Below are 20,316 nucleotides of genomic sequence, written 5' to 3'. Positions count from 1 at the left end.
TCTTTCTCTCTCTCTCTCTCTCTCTCTCTCTCTCTCTCTCTCTCTCTCTCTCTCTCTCTCTCTCTGCTCCGGTTAGATCTAAGCTTATTTGCAGCCGAAAGTGTGATTGCACCTACAATCTCAACGCCCGGGTTTTCTTTCATTAGTTTGTTCCTGTCGCTCTCTGTGTTGCACTGGCAGCAAGCAAACAAAGGTTGTTTTTTTTGGTATCACTCCGAAGCATAGCAGGCGGCCTCGGCAGCGAGATATACCCACAGTTCTTACCGCCGCACTAAACCCCTTCATCTGTGAGTGGAGACTAAATCAGGAAATCCACACAGATCAACCCTCAGCCCTGTGTGCTTTATTATTTATTCTACATTTCTTAATAACACCTCTGCCGAGGATCTTTCTCTCTCTTGTGCTCTTCTTGTCAAGAGCTGGATTTCATATTAGATGTATATATATATCTTGAGGCAAACAACCACCTGTGTATACATTAAACTGCATAAACTATCAGAGTAAACTCTATTCTGCGAATACGAAATTGTACAAAAAGGACTCCTTTGTAGATACACCTTCCTCTACATCCGTGGTTGCATATAGTGAAAGCCCATCAGTGGCTGTGATGTTTAACTCCTCCATTTCTCCGTCACACGGCCAATTTGATGCCAAGGCATGCAGAACAATATAACTCAATTCCATCCAATCTGCAGGTCTGTAACTTAAATCTGTTCTAGACCCGTTTAAAGCTCTTGAAGTGCCTTTCTTTTTTTTCTTTTTTTTTGCAGTGGGCACAGCAGAGAGATGCTATTTCCAAGCAGAAAATATGTTGCCAAGGTAACAGAGGAGAGAGTGAGAGTATGTGAGAGGGAGAGAGAGAGAGAGAGAGAGAGAGAGAGAGGCTGAGGGAGAGAGAGGCTGAGATACCCCCTGAATACCAGGACGTAGAGCACAACGCTCCACCCTGTCGGCATCACTACAGCAGATTCTCAGCCCGTGTTCAACACCCGTTACGCATCTGCAGGCCGACTTTGAACGCTTTAAATGTCAAGACTGTTGGGTTTTTATTTTTGTCTTTATTTGTCGAAGTGTCACAGCAGAGAACAGCATAGGCTGTAATTTATCTCTCTGCATCTCAGCCTCTTTTCACCTCTGTTCTCCTTATCAGCTCTCTCTCTCTATCTCTTTCTCTCTCTCTTTCTCTCTATCTCTGTCTCTACCTATATATAGACTGCCGTTCCTTCTTTCCTCCGCCTCACTTTCAGTCTATCTATCTACACCTGTCTCCTCTCTCATCCCCTCTCTGTCATATTTGCTTCGTTGGGACGGCTGTCGTTAACTACGCTGTTGCCAAAGTACGTTGTGCAAGGTTTACAATCTCAGTATGATGGTTCAGAATGTAACAAATACTGCAAATGTTTCGCTCATTTCAAAATGATATAAAATATACACAATAATCACCATTTAATCATTAATGGATTCATTGCTAAGGTCATTTATCATGCATAAAAAGTAAAAGAAGTGCACACTCAAATGTGAGGATTTGCTGCTTTTATATAAGAAATATAATATATAAATATCTTTAACATTTTGATGGTCCTTTTTTCAGTGTTCTCTGACAAATAGACTAAATGATTCATTGATTTGGGTTTTGGTAGAAATGAGCTAAAATAGCGTATTTACGCAATACTACTATTTTGAGCTACTTGTGCTTTACTTCCTATTTTATGCTACTTTGTACTTCTATTCAACTTAATTTCGGGGGAGGAATGTTGTACTTTTACTGAATCATCTGAGATTTTATATGAAAAAGTTATATGATGGATTTATTAAATACACTGTATTGTTAAAGATGAAATCAGCAGTGACAATAAGCAGTGTTTCGTTGTGGTTTCTTCATTTGAATAACCGACAATTCACAGTATTTAACAGAAATAGCAAAGTATACAGAAGAAGTCTGAAGAATTAATACACATTTGAGTACCAGGTCTGTTTTCATCAATCCTGCCTCCTCCCTAACGCCTCAGATTTACCTCGTGATCTAAACTACTAGCCAATTACTACCTGACTGTATATGAAGCAGTTATAATTAGCTCCAACTCGACAAGCTACACAAATACAATGCTGCTTATTCATGCATCAGTATTAATAATCTAATTATGTTATGTATAATAATTTTACTGTCAAAGGGGCCATTTTACTGCAGAACAAGTACTACTGCATTTCACACATAAGTACATTGCTCTGCATTAGCATCATTTTAAATGCAAGGCTTTTACTTGTAATACTTTTACATTGTTGTATTTCTCTGAGTACTTCCTCCACCGTTATCAGCAGGTTAATCACCAATGAAAATAATTATCAGCTGCAGCCCTAAAATATCGTACATTGGAATAACGAGAGAGCTTTGAAGTCTGAGAGCTTCTCCTGTGTTTATACGGGCGGCAGTGAAGCATTGAGTGCTGCTCAGTCCCTACCTCTACAACATACTATACCATACTATTTAGTACACCATAAAAAAAGATTTGGTATATCCCAATACATAGCAGGTCAAATAGAGGAGTCGCCCCCTGGTGGCCATTAGAAAGAATGCAAATTTAAGGCAATTCCGCATTGGCTTCAAGTAGAGTTAAAAGAGGAGATGCATTATATCATTGGGGTTTAACACATGCGCAGTAAGATCTGGTCAGGATTGTGCGTCAGAATAGCCAGAATAGCATGCTAGCTTGCATGCAGCCAAATGCGACCGGATGCAGTCGGACATCCTTGTATTTTTGTCATTTTGCATTTGACATACTACATACTGTGACATACTAAACGCACAGTTAGTGTCAGTCTCTCTTCTGCATTGCCAGGTTTGTCTGCGTCCACCAGTCTCAATGGCCAGGTTGTGATCACTCACTTTGTATTCTATTCAGTGCTAAATAACTTGTACTAGTACATGCCCAAACAACTGGTGTACTGTTTGATCCAGATTGTGTGAGGGGTTGTACTGTCCTGTCCTGTCACTGTAGTCTCCACCTGTCTTTCTCTCTCTCTCCCCCATCAGCCACCAGACGTCAATCACAAATCGACCTTTATTTGATCAATGCCTCATTTCAGGATCCTCGTCACGTCCCCGCTTCGCTGCACACGGTCGCTAAAGGTGAACTCTCTTCAAAAGAGCGTAGCCGTTGCATCTACATTTCAAATCACTGACTGTACGGCCGCGCCAGAGATGTGATCGGCCTGCAGGTTGAGCACTGCAAACGGTGGTCACAGTCAGATCAAGAGACCTTTAAAGCTCTGTTTATGAAGAGCTACCTGACATTATCAATTTTACCCGCAGTGACTGTGTCCCCTTCAGCTGCAGCGGGTGACAACTGATCAAACAGTATAGCCGTGTTAGTCTCTGTCCATATCACCGTGTGTGCTGGCGTGTGCACTTTGTGTGCCCAATTAGTGTGAAATTCAAGTTAAATGTGACTCCGTGGTTTGATATCTCAACTCAACAAGCACACTTTGATGAGATCACTGTGAGCAATAAATAAGATTAGCACACAAAAACACAGTCGATTCATGATCCTGGTGTGAGCTGGTTATAAAATCCCTGAAGCCATGCAGATTTCTCTCTCTCTCTCTCTCTCTCTCTCTCTCTCTCTCTCTCTCCCTCTGTGTAGAAATTATTCAGCAGTAGGCAAGTGAAGTGCAGACGTGCATTGCAGTATCATGCAATAGTTTGGGAGCACTTCTGTGATGGGAGAGCCATCATCAACCGCCTTCTTAAAAAGGTTGTCGTTGCGATACTTGTGCATGTTCTGGGTCGGTCACGTGATGACAAAGGCCCCGAATGAGCCCTTTTCCCATAGAGTCACATTGGGGGAAGAGATGTTTGTAAATCAGCGGATCATTTTTGTTTTTAAGGTAAACCAGCTTCCCAGTACGAACACTACGATGAACACGTCTGCCTCCATCAGACTCCACTGGTCATAATGTTCCGTGCTGCCATGTTCCATTTTCCTCAGAAAAAACACCGACTATTCATCATCACACAAATTAGCTTTAGCTTGCAACTGAAGTCATTATCTGATTTGTTTCTGAAGAACTGAAGTGAGTAATGTGACACCTATTGCAGTGTAAGGGAGATTATAAAAATACATCACATCCTGCATCGCTTCCTCTCGGCCTGCTCGGCCTGGTGACACTTCACTCCTGCAGACTAAACAGGCTCTGACAGTAGCTGCATGTGTGCATGTGGATGCATATATGTGTGGAATGTGGAATGAATATTCCACTAATAACGTAGTTTACATGCAGATGTGCATACCTCGATTGACATAACCGGTGGTGGACTTGTTGGACCATGCAAACACAACCTCCCCTTTTCATTCCGTCTTAAAAAGGTTGTCGTTGCGAGATTTGTGCATATTCAAAAACATGTTGATATCCAAGTCTTTCATAGTGTTTAAAAGCAGGTGTGTTTCATCTTCCCAACATAAATGTGGGCTTTTCTTTTCAGCGTGCATCTCTGCAAACCAATCGGCGAGCTCGGTGTACAACTCACAGAGCCGGCCGTAAACAGGCAAGAAACCGCGTAAACTGGGATGAAGATGCATATTCTGAATGCGCTGTATGTCCAAAGAATGCTACTGAAACCTGAATAATATTGGACTATCACACAGGACTTATTCAGGAAATGCTAATGTTAATTCCAGATACTTGATGTCAGTGTGAACTTCACACCTGCTCATGTCGGCCATAAGTGCGTAGAAAAATCAAAAAGTGACGTATGAGAGAACAGCGGGAGGAGCAAGTGACACTTTACTAATTATAGGATGTAGATTCAACGTTTGTCTTTAAGATGGAACAAGTTCAGAGACGAGTAGAAGAAGCAGAGAGACAAGAGACGGAGAGGAACGATGGCTGAATTCAGATGGATTCAAATCTCTTTATTTCTGATTCTGGTGCCTCAGTTTACAGGTAAGAAGACATATAATGTGTATATGACTACAGAAACATTAAAAAGCTTATTTATTAACATCATTAATGTTATTTTATTACCTAACCTTCATTTAAAGAAGACAGACAAGTAGTGTGTTTGTCTTCCATCGAGGTGAATAGTGAGTTTAATGAACTCTTGAAAACCAACGATGAGGCACATTTGTAAACTGTTGTTGAATCTAAAATGATCTTCACACTCACATTAAAAGTCATGTTTTTATTTCTCTTTATTCTTTTTATTTCTCTCATATTCTCAGCAGCAGTCTTAATGGGATTGTTCGGACACCATGTCTTCTACGCCGTTGTCAGAGATGGAGATGAAGTCACTTTGCCTTGTGACAGTGTGATAGATGATCATGAGAACTGTAACTCTACTGCGTGGTTCTTCAGAGATTCACCAGAATCAACAGAAGCGAAGCTGGTTATAAATGGGACGATTGGTGAAGAAGTCAAAGCTAAATCAGACAGACTGAGTGTTTCAGAGAACTGTTCTCTGGTTATAAAGAATGTCAAAGATGAAGATGCTGGTCGTTATGCCTTCAGTTCAGGAAAACAACGTGCTCTGGTTTTTCTGTCTGTTTTTACCTGTGAGTATATTTACATCATAAAGTTTTCAAACTGTCTTGTCAGAACAATAAACTGAAACAATCATGATTATAGTGATGAAGTTACTCTTCTTCCTCTCACAATGTCTCCATCTTCTCCAGTGACTGAACACGAGGACAATGATGAGGTGACGTTAAGCTGCTCTCACACGACATATGAACTATGTCGACCAACAGTGAAGTGGCTGCTTCATGGTCAAGATGTTGATGAAGACAACAAAGACTTTAAGACTTCACAGTCTCGCTGCTTCGTCTCTCTGAAGTTTCTGACTTCTCATTCCGTTTACACATCGAGGTTTAATTCATTTAAGTGTGAAGTGACCGAACTCAACCAGGTGCAGCAGTTTTCTTTCAGAAATTCTCCCTCAGGTGAGAAAACAGGTTAGAACATTTTAAAGAAGCTGACCTATGCTTTTCTTCATGGTGTGTAATTTTGTGTTAATCTGTTCAGGTGAAGACACAATAACAGCAACAACTGAGTCAACAACAACTGAAGACGGCACTAAAGCATCTAACACCATGAAAACTTCTGCAATCAGTGATGCTTCACCAAAACTACAAAGTAGTGACTCAACATTTGATGTGTCTTTATCTGGAATCTCTCTTCCTGTCTTTTTCTCTCCTCACATTTAACTATTTTATTTCCGTGATATATTTGTTACAAATTAGGTTTTTATTTTTTCTGCTCAAAATAGAAAGTGATCGATAAATAATGAATTGATTTATTTTTCAGATGTCAGTGAAAGCATAAATAGTGCTGGAGAGCAAGTTTTTCTCTGTAATTAAAGTCACAGACGGGTTTAATCAGATCGGGTTTAAACTGCCTTTTCTCTAATGTTGATAAATTAAATCAGTTTATCAGGAATAAATACAACTTTGCATTTTCATACTGATGTAAAGGAACATTTAAGAATTTAAATTTAAACTCTTTAATTTAATAATCTGTAAAATCTCTCTCACTCTTCTCTCTTGAAGTCTAAAAGCTGTAACGAAATATTTGTTTTATGTTATTCTGGTTCCAGGCTGGTGGAGGTTCATCTTTGTGTCTGTTGGATTAGCAGCACTCATAATAATAGTTGTGGCCGTCAACATGTGGGCAAGAATTAAAGGTGAAGAACATCCACATATTAAATATCATAAAAGAGGATTTTTACTGTTGAAACTAAAGTCGACTCTTTCTTTTGTCTCTTCAGAGAAGAAAACACAGATGGATCAAATCACTGTGAGTTTTTCTGCAACCTAATAATGAAATGTTTTGTTTTCATTACAGTCTTTTATACAGTATTTTCTCACTGAAACACTAATGGCTTTAAAGGTTCTTTACTGTCTAGAGAGCATTTCTATTGCCTCCACATGGCTCTCAATGAGGGAGACAGCTGAGCCAGCGGCTAGTAGCTAACATGCTAACAGCCCTAAAAATGCTAACAGAGCCAAAATTGCTGACAAAGCTTTCAGTGTTTACATGAGGTCCCCTCAGATTACAACACACACAGAGGGAGAGTGACTTCATCCTCTGCTCAGGTCGACATCACTCCTCTAAATCTTTACAGAGATAATAGTTGTTAGCTGCTATATTAATGCTCTGAATATTAAATAGAGAACATTTATACAATGCAGACAGTTTGGTTTTATTTCAAGAACTAACATCCATGTTACTCTGGATAACGTACAGAATGAAATCTAGTTCCAATGCAAACTGTCCAGCATTAGAATCAGACAGAAGCTGATGGTGCGTTCAGGCTCTGCTGACTCAACTGTGAACTGTGTTCACTTTCAAAACATCAACAGTAATGTGGAAAGACAATGTGGGGGGTGTGGGAGGTTTTTGGGAGCTAAAACCAAAGTATAATTCAATGAACAGTGTGTTTTTACTTTATTTCTTCTTTCCTTGTGATAAGTGTGGAGCAGTGGACGCCTACAGAGCACAGAAGTGGGATTGGAAAGTGTGGGTTTGATTGTGTTGTGTTGTTCCTCACAGGTGATTTATGATGGAGAAGATGATACAGTGACCTATGAGAACATCAGACCTCCTGATGGAGTTTGACCAACACGTCTGCCTCCATCAGACTCCACTGATCTACTCGTCATGATCTACATGAGTGGTTATAGATTGGAAATAAGAAGAAGAAAATTGTCACAACAAACGTTAACAATAACTACACAATACATGACCATTATTGGGCTGTTGAGGTCGTCGCTGTTTCTGGTACAATATTGGGTGATGAGAAACCAAATTGATAAAACATTCCCTACATGGAGCTGGTGGTATGGCATCTCTTGGAACAAAGGTTTTCATTGGTCAAACATATTTCAACAGGTGGAAATCTTCAGAAATCGAGGTCCGTCAGAATATGTTCCACAGTGGTGATGAAGCATTCATAAGAACCCCAAAAATCTGTTTTTGTACATTTCTGTGAATATTTTTCTGATGAAAATTCGTGCTTGGTGTGAAACAGCTTTTATCATTTTATTTTAGTCCGTTGTCCGTTGAAACAACATTTAACTTTTGTTAACTTCCTTAAACTGTCTCCCAGCTGAACATTTCACAGCTGATTTTAAGGTTTACTGTTTGTTTTTGAAGCTGCAGCAGCTTGAGCTCAGTTTCATGTCTCTGTGTACATTTTAATCCACCGTCATTTAGCTTTAAGTATTTGAATGTATTTTCAGCCTTAACACAATCAAAGACTTTGGAAGCATCAATAAATCACATAAAATATGATAAGTTGTGTCCTCTATGTTTGTTCAGTAATTCCTTTAAGGCACAGGTCAGTGCCGTCTTTAGCTTTATAACCAAACTGATTATCTGTGGAACTAATAAAGTCATTTAATCTAACCAGGAGAATTCTCCCTCTGACTTTTGACAGTATGCTGGCTAAAGCTACGGGCCTGTGATTATCTGAGCTTAATTGTTATTAATTACTATTATCCATTCATATACAATGTTTGATCAAAGATCATTTCAAAAGTGTGGAAGCTTTTTGGTGAGATGTCGTAGATCGATTGACAATTTGTTGCAAAAATACAGCAATGAGGAAGAGACAGACAAGAGCAGCGGCAGCACAGTCACACGGCAGTTTGTGAAATAGTTACGAAATGCAAACTATTGATTTCCTGTACAGGGACGAGAAATATTTAGTTGTTTTCCGTGTCACGCGGCATGAATTGCTTTCGACCACAACGTTTATTATCATTATCTGATTTGTTTCTGAAGAACTGAACTGAGTAATGTGACACCTATTGAAGTGTGAGGGAGATTATAAAAATATGATGATGTCAGAATCAGTCTTACATCGCTTCCTCTCGGCCTGCTGGTTGGTGACACACTCCTGCAGACTAAACAGGCTCTGATAGCAGCTGCATGTGTGCATGTACATGCATATATGTGTGTGTTTGCAGACCATGTGCTTGTATAATTTATGAGCATGTTTGCATTTTTGTGTATACCTGTATGCATGTGTAAAATCTTTGTTACATCCTGTTTTATTTTGGTGTTTCCTGTTGAGCCCTCTAGGTTGAGGTTGTTGAGGTTCTGCTCTCTCTCTCTCTCTCTCTCTCTCTCTCTCTCTCTCTCTCTCTCTTTCTCTCTGTAGAAATGATTCAGCAGTGGGCAAGTGAAGTGCAGACGTGCATTGCAGTATCATGCAATAGTTTGGGAGCACTTCTGCGATGGGCGAGCAAAATAACGTGGCCCACGACCTCCCAACAGCCTCATGTCCTCCATTACCAGAAGCCTGAAGAGATAACAAGATTAGCATAAGCACTTTTAGTAAGTCAGTGTGAATGCGAGCCTTAAAGAGGCTTAAACTGTCCCCCGCTTCACCAGCAGCTGATAGATAGTTGGGAGCTGACTGGCACGTTTGCTTGGTTCTCTTAGAGATCTCAGACGCTGGCAAATCAATGGGAGATCCATCATTGGGTGGACGTTCGGTGTACAGACAGAGCAAATCACTTCTATAAGCGATAGCAGCTATCGAGCAAATGGGCAGAAAATGGTTCCTAATGGTGCCTGGTGTGTCTGGTGTAAACTGCAGCCAGCCTCTTTGTCGTCCATCACCCTGGAGCATATGTAACTGAAGGAGGGGAGGCGGCATGGAGAGGAGAGGAAGGGAAGGAAGCATCTGTTCCTTTCAGCATGGGAACCCCTCAGGGGGGCCGGGTGGGGGGGCCAACGATAATCTGGGTTCCACGTCAAACCAAATCTGGTGTCTGGTGTCACTTAGTGAGTGTCAATCAGTGGAAGTCACTCAGTCAGCACCCCCTGTTGTGTGACCTTCACTCAGCCGACTCTCTCTGATGGGATTTCGAGAAAGAAAAAAAAAAAACTCGCTCGTTTTCTGTCTCGGCTTTGTCAAAATCCTGTTGGTAATTGAAGCACAGTTGACTCAAAGGCTGAGATCATAAAAAATGAATGACTCCAGCTCTTCGCTAAACCCCTGAAATCTGCAGAGTCAGGGCCAGGTAAACACCGGTCAGGAGGGGAGTGAAGTAGTTTTTCGGGTAGACTCCTTTAACATCATAACGGGACACTGGGCAGAGTTAGTTGTCGGCTTTAATCACGACTTTTTGACTAGACAGAAACAGTTGTTGCTGAGTAAACAAGTAAGTCTTTAGTTTAGGTTTGACCATTTCAATTATCTCCCCCTTTGCCCAGACTGCTGTTTTCCCAGAAACAGTAATCACATTCACTATTAATGAGCCATGATGTTCATCCTAGACCCATTTACTCTTCTCAATAATGCATACTCTTTGGAATTGCATGTGCATATTTTACACTGTGCCACCTCCCCCTCTGCGTGCCCCCCCCTGAGAGGGATATCAGTGGTCTTTTGGGTTATCTTGCCCCAGGCTCTCTCTACATGTACTCCCAGGGATAATGCTCGCCAGGGGAACAATGTCTCATGCGTCTCTCTGACTAAGACCGCCTGCTGCGCGGAGATAATGAAACACCGAGCTGCCGCATGGAGAGCAAAAGGTGCTAACACACTTGTTGAAGGACCTCAGTCTTAGATTTAGCCTTCGCATTACCCCTCTCTTAACTGTGATTTTAATAGGCTCTTCGGTTTGTGGAAATAGGCCCAACAATCTCTTTAAATAAGACAATTGACCACAAATTGAACACATCACTTCCCCGATGTGATTTTCCCCACGTCATGATTGTCATTAAAAGCAGGCAATAGTGCCATCGGAAGCCGTGTTGGTTTAAGTGCCCCCGTAAAGGGACTCGTCCTGTCAGAGCCAAGTGAAACTCACACAAATGAAAAGCCCATTAGCAGTGACAGCATAAAATGGATTTAATCAGCGGAACAGTGAGGCTACCATTGAGATGAGAGGAGGTTGGGTGGGGGGGGGAGTTAATCAGAATGCTTCTGACGGTCACTCTGACCCCGGTGGCATTTGAGCAGCATATCGAATCAGCACAGGCTGATGAGGGATCGGCCAGTCTGTTTGCAGAAGGCAGGTCAGCCTCGCGGAGAGATTGGCAGGTTCAGCTCTCAAGTGGGCCAGTGTGGGGGTTGTTTCTCAGGAGCAGAGGCGTGAGTCAGCATGATGCAAGACAGTAGACAGGAGAGGAGGGGGGTCAGATGGTGACGAGTGGAGGAGGACGACCAGACAAAAGGCCAGGAAACACATTATAGGGGTTTGGAAAGCGGGTCAGGCTCGTGCAGCGTCGTGAAGGGGGAGTGCGTGGTTCGGATCTGGCCACAGGGCTCACTCCGCTCTGCTCGTTGCCAGACCTCCAGCCGAGGTCTATCACCCACAGTCACCCCGCCGTCGCTGCCTCCCCCCCTTCTCCTCTCACCCCCTTTGTGAAGGTGCACTGAATACCGAGGAGCCAGAGGCTGCACGGCTGGCTTACAAAGGATGCTCTTTTCTCCGTCTCCTGCACTCCTCGTTCTGTTTCGCTCTATATTCCCTCTCACTCCCTGTGCGCCCTTCCTCTCGTCTCTCTTTCTCCATCTCTGAGCTGTCTCGCTTTCTTCTCTGCACCTCTCTCTCCCTCTCTATTTCTTCATCCTCACCCTCACCTCTTCGCCTCCCACCCTCGTCGCCGTATTTGTTTCACAAAACCTTCCATCTACTCCTTTCTGCTTCACCCCCCTCCTCCCCTCTCTTTCTCTCTCTCTCTCTCTCTCTCTCTTTCCCCAGAAATGCATCTATTATTAACACACACCTCTGGCTCTCGCCAAAGACCGAGCCAAGGTTCAGGCCAAGCTCCTCAGCATTTTAATCGCCCATAATGAAGCAAGAAATACTGAATAAACGTGTTTGAATCCTGCCTGTGCGAGCGACAGCAATTAATGTGTGTCTTTCATACAGTATGTGCAGATCACCTTAACAGGTCTCCCTGTACAATGTTTCAACCCAATGTGCCGTATCCTTTGAGACGCATGCCAGTGCATGGATATCAAAATCAATCCGACCACCAAAATACACAGTGAATCAGAGCTCGTATTCCAGCAGATAATGCATATCATGTCGGTGCTGCTGTCAGGGAGACATTTCACTGTAACTGTAGAATTAGTTGTGCACGGGCTCCCACTGTGGGGGTTGTGTTTAACCTCTCCTGCAGTGGTTTTTCTGCAGTGGCTGCCGTCCGAGAGCACGGCGCTGTCAGACGAGCGCGGGGAAGCTCTGGCGGGAGGCGTCCCCGGTGACTAGCATGGCCTCTTTTCATCTTCTGCTTCCCTCCTCTCTTTGAACAAACACAAGGGCTCAGGGCAGGAATCTGTCAGAGGTCCACCGCTCGCAGAGAGAGGGGAATTATGCTGCTGCAAGACTGCTGAAACCCCAAATTCAGTACTACTTTTGAGCTTTCTCAACTAAAGGAATGCATCTATCGTTTTGTTTTTTAAACAAACGAAATGGGTCTGCTTTCTAATTCTGATGGTGGGAAGTGTTCACAAGGCAAGCTGAAAATGAGAAAAGTCTGAGTTTGTCCCTTTTATCACTGGTTTATTTATACTGGTAAACATCAAACAGAAACAACAGCAAAATCAAGAGCTGACGTCCTTCCCTACTTGTGATTATCGTTTCTCTTACATCGACAAGTTCATTTACAATGGTTGCCATCGACATGATAACGTCAGTGAGTAAAAAATATGGAAATGGGACATTCCTCTGGATCTCATCCACGCGTAATATCAGATTACGTCCAGCACCTTTTCACGCGGTTGGTGTTGGTTCAATTGTCGCTCAAATCAGCCATGACAGGAATCCTATCAGAGTTGAGTATTTATGTAATTATGTGATAAAAATGTATCGATTCAAACCGGAGGGCAGTATTAGGCTGAGTCGACTTGTGCCACAAAAATACTGCATTGTGCTGTGTGTGCGGGGTGTCGGCATGAGAAGATGGAGCGCTGTCTTTCTACATTCTGTTCCAACACCTCTGGGATGTAAAGCAAATTGGTAATCTCTCCAAAGGTAATTAAGACATGTCACCGTCTGTCTGTGGATCCGGAGACAAGGATTTGCGTTCGAATTCTACAGAGGCTGTGTTTCTTTCTTTGTTATAATACAGTATGTCAAGGTTACTGTATTCGATACCACATGAACACTTAAGGTTGCACTGAGATATACAGCATCTCACACAGCTAAACATTTTTGTACATGACGTTGTTTTATACATTGTTGTGCCTTCCGTCAAAGTTTGATCAAAAGTCGTAATAAAGACGACTTTGATTGGTTATAAGGTAGAAAACAAATGTGAAACGTTTCCCATAACCCTGTATGCCTGCCTCTGCCCTATATATATATATTTATATATATATATATATATATATATATATATTTATATATATATATATATAAATATGAGAGAAGCTTACAGGTCCCTCAATAGAGAGCACAAAAGCTCCAAACAAGGCATAAAATCCCTGTGTGTTCCACAACGGGCCACAAATCCCAAGAAAACGAGAGAACGCAGATCATAAACTCCAAATCATAAAGTGCTCTCCAGAAGCCACTCAGACTTGGAGAGCTTGTCCCTGGCCAGTCGAATGTTTGTTGTGTTCTCCAGCTGCGGCAGTTCTCCGCTCATCGACAGGCTGCGCTTGGAGCGCAGGCTAGCCCCGGGTTTGGGGTAGGCCACGTAGCAGCGCTCCCTATATGAGTCTGCGTTGAGGGAGTGCCTGCGGTTCACTCTCACTCCCCCTGCAGGCACAGTCATGTAATGTTGAGGGGCCTGTTGGGGCCGCGGACCCCTGGGAACAGCAGTCCACTTGGTGGGCTGGCCGGGAACGTCCAGAGCGACGGCGGCGGCCATTTTAACCTCTGCTGACGAGTTATTCCGGTTCATGTTATCGAGCTCGACGTCCACCTGAGCTTCTGCCCGGTGAGCCTCTGAGGATTTCGGTGGAGCGCCGGAACGCTTGGGCCTCGGAGCGCCCGGGGAGGCCGGGTGCCAGCTGTGACTGGCGGCGGAGTTAGAGACAGTGCAGTCGGGGACGCAGGGTTTGGTGGTGGCTACAACGACCGGCGGACGCTGCTTGGTCGGCTCCGGGGGCGGCAGGGTGATTCTGAGGCACTCCTTTTCATTTTTCTCTGGACGCAGAACCTGCTTGGAGAGGGACTTTGGAATCCCGCAGCCCTGTAGCTGCCCATCACTGCTCAGTGACCGGATATCCCCCATCTCTAGGGCCTGACATGACCGGAGAGAAGCATGAAAGCAACGCTATTAGACTGAGTCAATATCAAAAGAAATAATGAGCAGAAAAAGAACAAAGCAATGCCAAAACTGACCTTATCTGCATCTCCTTGGTTACACACCCGGTAGCGCACAATGAGGAAGATGATAAAGGCGAGCACTGAGGCCACGATAATCCCTCCAATGATAACCACAATGGTGCCGCCAAGAAACTGGGACTGCATGAAATGACATCTCAGGTACTGCGGCTCTGTGGTGAAGTGGATGCAGCCTATCACCCTGGTGGCGGTCAGCGAGGTCACCTGGTCATCGTAGATGGCCAACACACACAGGTCATACTGCGTACCGGCCGCCAGGTTGTTTACCAGGATGCTCTTACTGGTCGGGGGTATCATTCTGTGAAAAAAAAATAAAAAATCCTTTGGTGAGTTCTGACATAGATTAGGGAGGGTTAAATGAAAGGAGACAGAAGCAAATCAGATTATCCAGCTTGTTGTTTTGAAGGGATGAAATGACATGACAATCCTTTATCTCTCAGGAGCCTATTTAAGATCCGACTTGGCATAATCTTTCGTGACATTTGATTTATTTTTCTCCACCATGTTTACTGATAAAAGATTGCTTTTAGTCGCTGGGGATGCAGGATGCCTCTCTTTTTGTCAGGATTGCCGCCTCCTGAATTCAGTAGCCACTGCCAAACACCACATGTGTAGTTGACTTTGAGTTTCTTTGGAAAAAGAAGTAGTCTGTGCGGCGAATCCTGTCACATCACAGTGATTAGCACTAAATAGGGAGAGAAAGAGGGCCGAGATGAAAGAATGCTGTGTACACCGGTTTCACAGACGGGCATGTGCGAAAGCCTCTGATGCTTTTTGTAAAACAGACTCTTTCATCTTCCTATCAGTCCGCGGCTTAGTGCTGACATTCGGTTTTGATTTTGTTGATTAAGCATTATCAAGGTTTTGCACATAGTAAATGATACACTCTGGGGAGAAGGGGGATTATGAGTCAAAGAATAAGGAGTCAGATACAGTGCATTAGTCCGTCTTCCTTATGGGATTAATAGACTCCACAAATAATCATGTCGACAGACAACCCAGTTCCCAATGACTAAATATTTAGAGGGATTTAAGCAATCAAAGCAGACTATAAAGGTAAAGCAAGGGTGAAGGATTTTTAATGATATGATTCCAAATCAGCTTAAGTTTATTGGCATCAATTCAGACTCAGATTTAAGGCTTGTTCGCCAGCGTTATTCGGCCAGTATTTTAAGAAAAGGAGAAGCTTTGTAGTAACCCAGCAGGTCAGGTATAGCTGTTTACCTGTAAACCAATGAATCATCATAGCTGCCGTTATACTGGATCTGAAACATGCGTATTCCAGGAATGCTCCTCTGGAAGTTAAACTTGACCAGGGCCGAGGTGGACGTGGCGTCGGCAGTCACTACTTTCTTCTCCTGGCTCGTCTTCGCGTTCCCCAGAGGCAACCCTCCTCCGTCTCCACCCGTCTTGGTCACTGTGGCGATATCTGATGACCCGGGGTCGGGCTCCTGCTCTGCCACCGTGTTGTTGGTGATATGAGGGAGTTTAGCGATGACCAGATCCACCGTCTGCTGCGCCTCACCTGCCGGGTTGGAGGCCACGCAGGTGAAGGAACCTGGAACACAAACTGAATCGATTATCGTCCTTCCTGATATATATTGTGATATACGGATTAGTATTAAGGGCCACACATGCATTCAAGTTGCAATATAAACATATGTAATCGTAATTAAATAAAATTGTTTGCCATTTGGGGAACTATACGAAGCCCCCAATCCTGAAAGAATTTTTCTTTTTATTTATTTTGAGCGCACAACATGAAAGATATTGGAATTCAGAGGCTCCATGGTAATGCACTTTTTTGATTTCCTGCCGAGAGTTAGGTGATCGAATGATACCATTTTCATATCTGTAAATATAAGACTACAGCAGTCAGTTAGCTTAGCATAAAGACTGGGGGAAACAGCTAGCCTGGCTCAGTGCAAAAGGAACCTGCTAGCACCTCTAAAGCTCACTAATAAATAATGTTATATCTTTTCAATTGAATCCAGACAACAACATAAGTGTAAAAACAACGAATGGTGGCTTTACTGGAGTTTTGAGTGTGCCCCCCCCCCCCCCCCCCCAGATTAAACAAACATGATATGGTTCGTTAATTAGTGAGTTTAAGAGATGCTGGAAGGTGGCTTTTGTTGTGTTTGGACAGAGTCGGGCCAGCTGTTTCCCTCTGTTTACAGTCCGCTAAGCTAAGCTAACTGGCTGCTGGCTGCACTGTAGCTTCATATTTAATGGACAGACATGATATCTAACTCTCAGCAAGAAAGCAAATAAGTCAGAGGTTTTAAACGTGTGATGACTTAACCTCATAGAGGTTTTCTGATACCATTTTTCCCGATACCTGAACTTCTGTATCGGCCGATACCATGTATCTGTCCGATACCAGTGTGTTAAAACATGTCGTGGTATTGCTGTTGGTATTTACTTTCCAGGGTAAATATTGTTAAATACACAGAGATAAGATGAAGCTCACTCGTTAGCTTCCATCATCGATTTTGGACTCAGTGATCATATATACGGGAGCTGATGATTGAAGTAGCTAACGAGTCGCTTCCTTCTCATCTCTGTTGAGAGTTGCACATGTGCAGTACAGATCGGTCGGGATGCGAGGATCGGGTAGCGTGTGACGCGTGTTGTTGTTGTCCTCGCCGATACCCGATCCACCATTTTGGGCTTAATCGGAGGCATTTCTGATATTGGTATTGGAACAACTCCAAAAACATTAAGGTGCAAGAAAGTTCCTTTTGTTAAAGTAGATCTACATGACTTATCCAACAATGTGAGAAAGTCATTTTTTATTCCATTGTGACCTCAATCAGTGTGCAAGCCAGCACTCTTCCACACTCTAAACTTTATCGCCTGATGTAGACAAATACTTCAGTCCTACAGCCTTCTGAGGACACGAGCAAACAACTAATTTTGTTCAGTCAACAACACAAGCGCAGCTCCCGGGGTGCAAACAGACCAGAGTCCTTGACGGTGCTGATGAGGATGTCCAACGTGCCGTCTGTGTGGACGGCGGCCCTGGAGGAGTTGGACATAAGGCGTCCGTCAGGGGCGATCCAGTGGATAATGGGGTCGGGGTCGCCCCTGGCCTTACAGCGCAGAGTCACACTCTGACCCTCCAAGGCTCGCAGCTCCTGAAGTAGAGGGAGGAAAGGCAGTTAGTGGAAGGTTTTCAGCAGAAACTGAAAAACACTGACAAACAGTTATCTGTAAGTTTGTTTACAATATTTTAATCAATGCCCTTATTGATGATATTGTGTTTAAAAGCTTAATTCCCTATAAATATTATCAACACTTGATCATTGTCTAGATGTTGAGTTAGCATGCTTATGAAGGAAAGATAATCAATCTGACGGTACACTGCAGTGAATGTGATGGAGTCCAAGCAAAATGTAATTTCCAACTGCAATTATGCAAAAGCAGTCTGCAGAATGTAAATGAGATGATATAGCTGTAGTTGTTTGGCAAGGATTTGATCAGATAATTTTGTTTGTATGCATGAATCAAGGGCTAAACCACTCTAAGCTTTCCCTGTGTAATAAGAGCTTCACCGCGGATCCATCATAAACCTGCATATAGCTTTATTAAAATGGTAACAGAACATCTCTAAAAACTCTCCACAGGCCACAGTTTGATTACATTTTTTAAGTAAGTCCAATACATTTTACAATATTTTGTTGGCTGAGCGGCCCAGATGAGTCCCACCAGTCTTGTAAGACTCTCCTGGCTTGCAAAGCTAATATTTGGTGTGACAGTCAAAGAAAGCATAAAGCGCCACCTCGGATTAACTGAGGCAGAAACCAATGTCTGGCTCAGAGAGTGTACAGTAGGGAGTGGTGTGTCTGCACAGCTCAATTTGGGGGTTGTACCTGAGAGTGCCTGGTGATGAGAGGAGGCTCACACAGGAACTCTTCCTCAGAAACTGTCCAGAAATAGCGTCCGGCGAGGTGTTGCGGTGAGGCACAGGTCTCCAGATCGTCTTCCCTCCGCAACCTCCGCAGCCAGAGCAGCTCACAGTTACACCTCAGCGGGTTTCCTCCGAAGCTCAACGCGAACGACATCGGCCCCATTATCCCAGAAGTGGCCAGGACCCCCGCTCTTTGGAAAATTGGGTCGGGAGGAAGCTTCTGGAGCTTGTTGGAAGTCACGTCCAACCTCTTGAGCTTCTGCAGTCCAGAGAAGGTGCCCTCTGGGATGTAGCTGAGCATGTTGTGGTCCATATTGAGAGTGTGGAGATTGGGCATCCTCTGAATGGCCACCCATGGCGCACTTTCCAAGTTGTTGTAGGATAAATCCAGCTCTTCCAGCGCCGTCAGATCATTGAAGGCCCCGATCTGGATGTGGTTGAGCTGGTTGTTGTTGAGGATGAGGTGGTGCAGCTTGGACATGCCGCTGAAGGTGTCGTTGATGATGCGCGCCAGCCGGTTGCTATCGAGGTGAAGGGCTCGTAGGTTCTCCAGGTCTTTGAAAGCGAGCGGCGCGATGGAGCCGATGGTGTTCCGAGAGAGGGTCAGGTCCACCAGCTTGGTCATGTTGGCAAAGTCTCTGCGTTTGATGTTGGTTACAAAGTTATCCCCGAGACGCATCTCCACCGTGTGCCTGTCGATGTTCGGGGGCACAAAGAGAAGCCCCTTTTTGTCGCACAGAGTCGCCAGGTTGGGGTTAAGCATCTGGCAGACGCAGCGTTTGGGGCAGACCTGAACTTTGTGAGCCTTCACAGCCACGCCGAGGACTATCAGGTAAACCAGGAGATACTCCATTTGGCTTCTCAGTCAGGTTAATACACCTAAAAACACATCAAATCAAAAAGAGAGAAACAGAAGGTTGCATTATTCATTAAGGAGTTCAGGAAATCTGTGATTGTTATTTGTATCATCTTTATCAAACTGTAATTTCTGTGGTTGGCCAATCACACTTGCACGGAGAGCTCCCTCTTTAAAAAGGGAATTTGGGGAATTGCCGAACTGCTGTGTAAGGTTAAAGCTTTTCTGCTAGATTTGAAACACCATCATTGCCAGCTCACAGCTGAGATTTACAGAGTCCAAATTCTAAGCAGGAGAGAGAGTCGACGTCTGAACAAACAATAAATGCTGTGCTATCAGACATGAAACAAATTATTCACCTGCAGACTTGAGAGTGAAACATTAATAAGTCATCTTGAATATTTTTTCTGACAGCTCTCCTTTTTAGCTCCCAGCTTCCCCGATCACACTCTTTTTGATATGATAATGCCAGTCCTTTTTATGTTTGTGGACAGAAGGATGAAAGTCTAGACTGGCAGTCCAAGGCCTCATCAGAATTAGACTGATATCTCCCAGGATCATATCTCCAATAGGAAGGGATGATTGGGCCCAGTGCCTCAGCGAGGATGTGCTATGCCTTGCTATTGATTTTCTCTCTGCTGCTACTCTTACTTATGACACAGCTGAGATGGGGATAAGGAGGGATCTATTTGATGAATCCTGAGACCTTGTCAGGGATATAGCATGTTATAAAACTAAGACAGCAGAGATCAGATTGCAGCTCTGCGGGTGCACGACACAATGTACCGGAGCGAGAGTGACATTCGCTGCAATTATTCTTAGAACTGAAATTCAGTGTCATTTTGGTAGAACATGCAATATTCAGCCCTCTGGGTGTCCCATTACAGCACACAGAAAGGTACACCAATCCAATCAAACACAGGGAACAAGAGATCCAATCCCACAACTGTAGTAAAACTCCAAAGGCTAACCTTTAACTACAGGGGAGAATGGCTGATTTATGATTATAGCTTTTTTGTGGTCTGCTGGTAATGTCTCCATTGTAGATGTCGGGTCTTAGAGAGAGTGCGTGAAAGTCTTGCCTCAGCAAAGAGCATGCCAACTGAGTACATGCCTTAAAAGCCTCTGTCGCACCGGAGCTATGACATACAACTCACAGTGTAATAACCTTGACAGTCGGAGTATGAGGAAAATATCATGGAGTAATGAAAACATGGGTGGGTAGACATCCTTAC

At 43.7% G+C, this 20,316-nt stretch overlaps 1 protein-coding gene across 1 annotated transcript; it reads right to left on the bottom strand.

Moving 5' to 3' along the window:
• Positions 1-15,532: 15,532 nt before the first annotated feature.
• Positions 15,533-19,078, bottom strand: lrfn5b (leucine rich repeat and fibronectin type III domain containing 5b; the record flags this gene model as incomplete). Its single annotated transcript, XM_079179994.1, has 3 exons — positions 15,533-15,870; positions 17,278-17,452; positions 18,188-19,078. 3 exons carry the CDS (start codon positions 19,076-19,078, stop codon positions 15,533-15,535), a joined length of 1,404 nt encoding a protein of 467 aa, XP_079036120.1.
• Between the last annotated feature and the right edge of the window lie 1,238 nt (positions 19,079-20,316).

This window comes from Pholis gunnellus (assembly GCF_910591455.1).
Source record: "Pholis gunnellus genome assembly, chromosome: 19".
NCBI lineage: Eukaryota > Metazoa > Chordata > Actinopteri > Perciformes > Pholidae > Pholis > Pholis gunnellus.
This window is presented reverse-complemented; position numbering and strand designations above follow the sequence as displayed.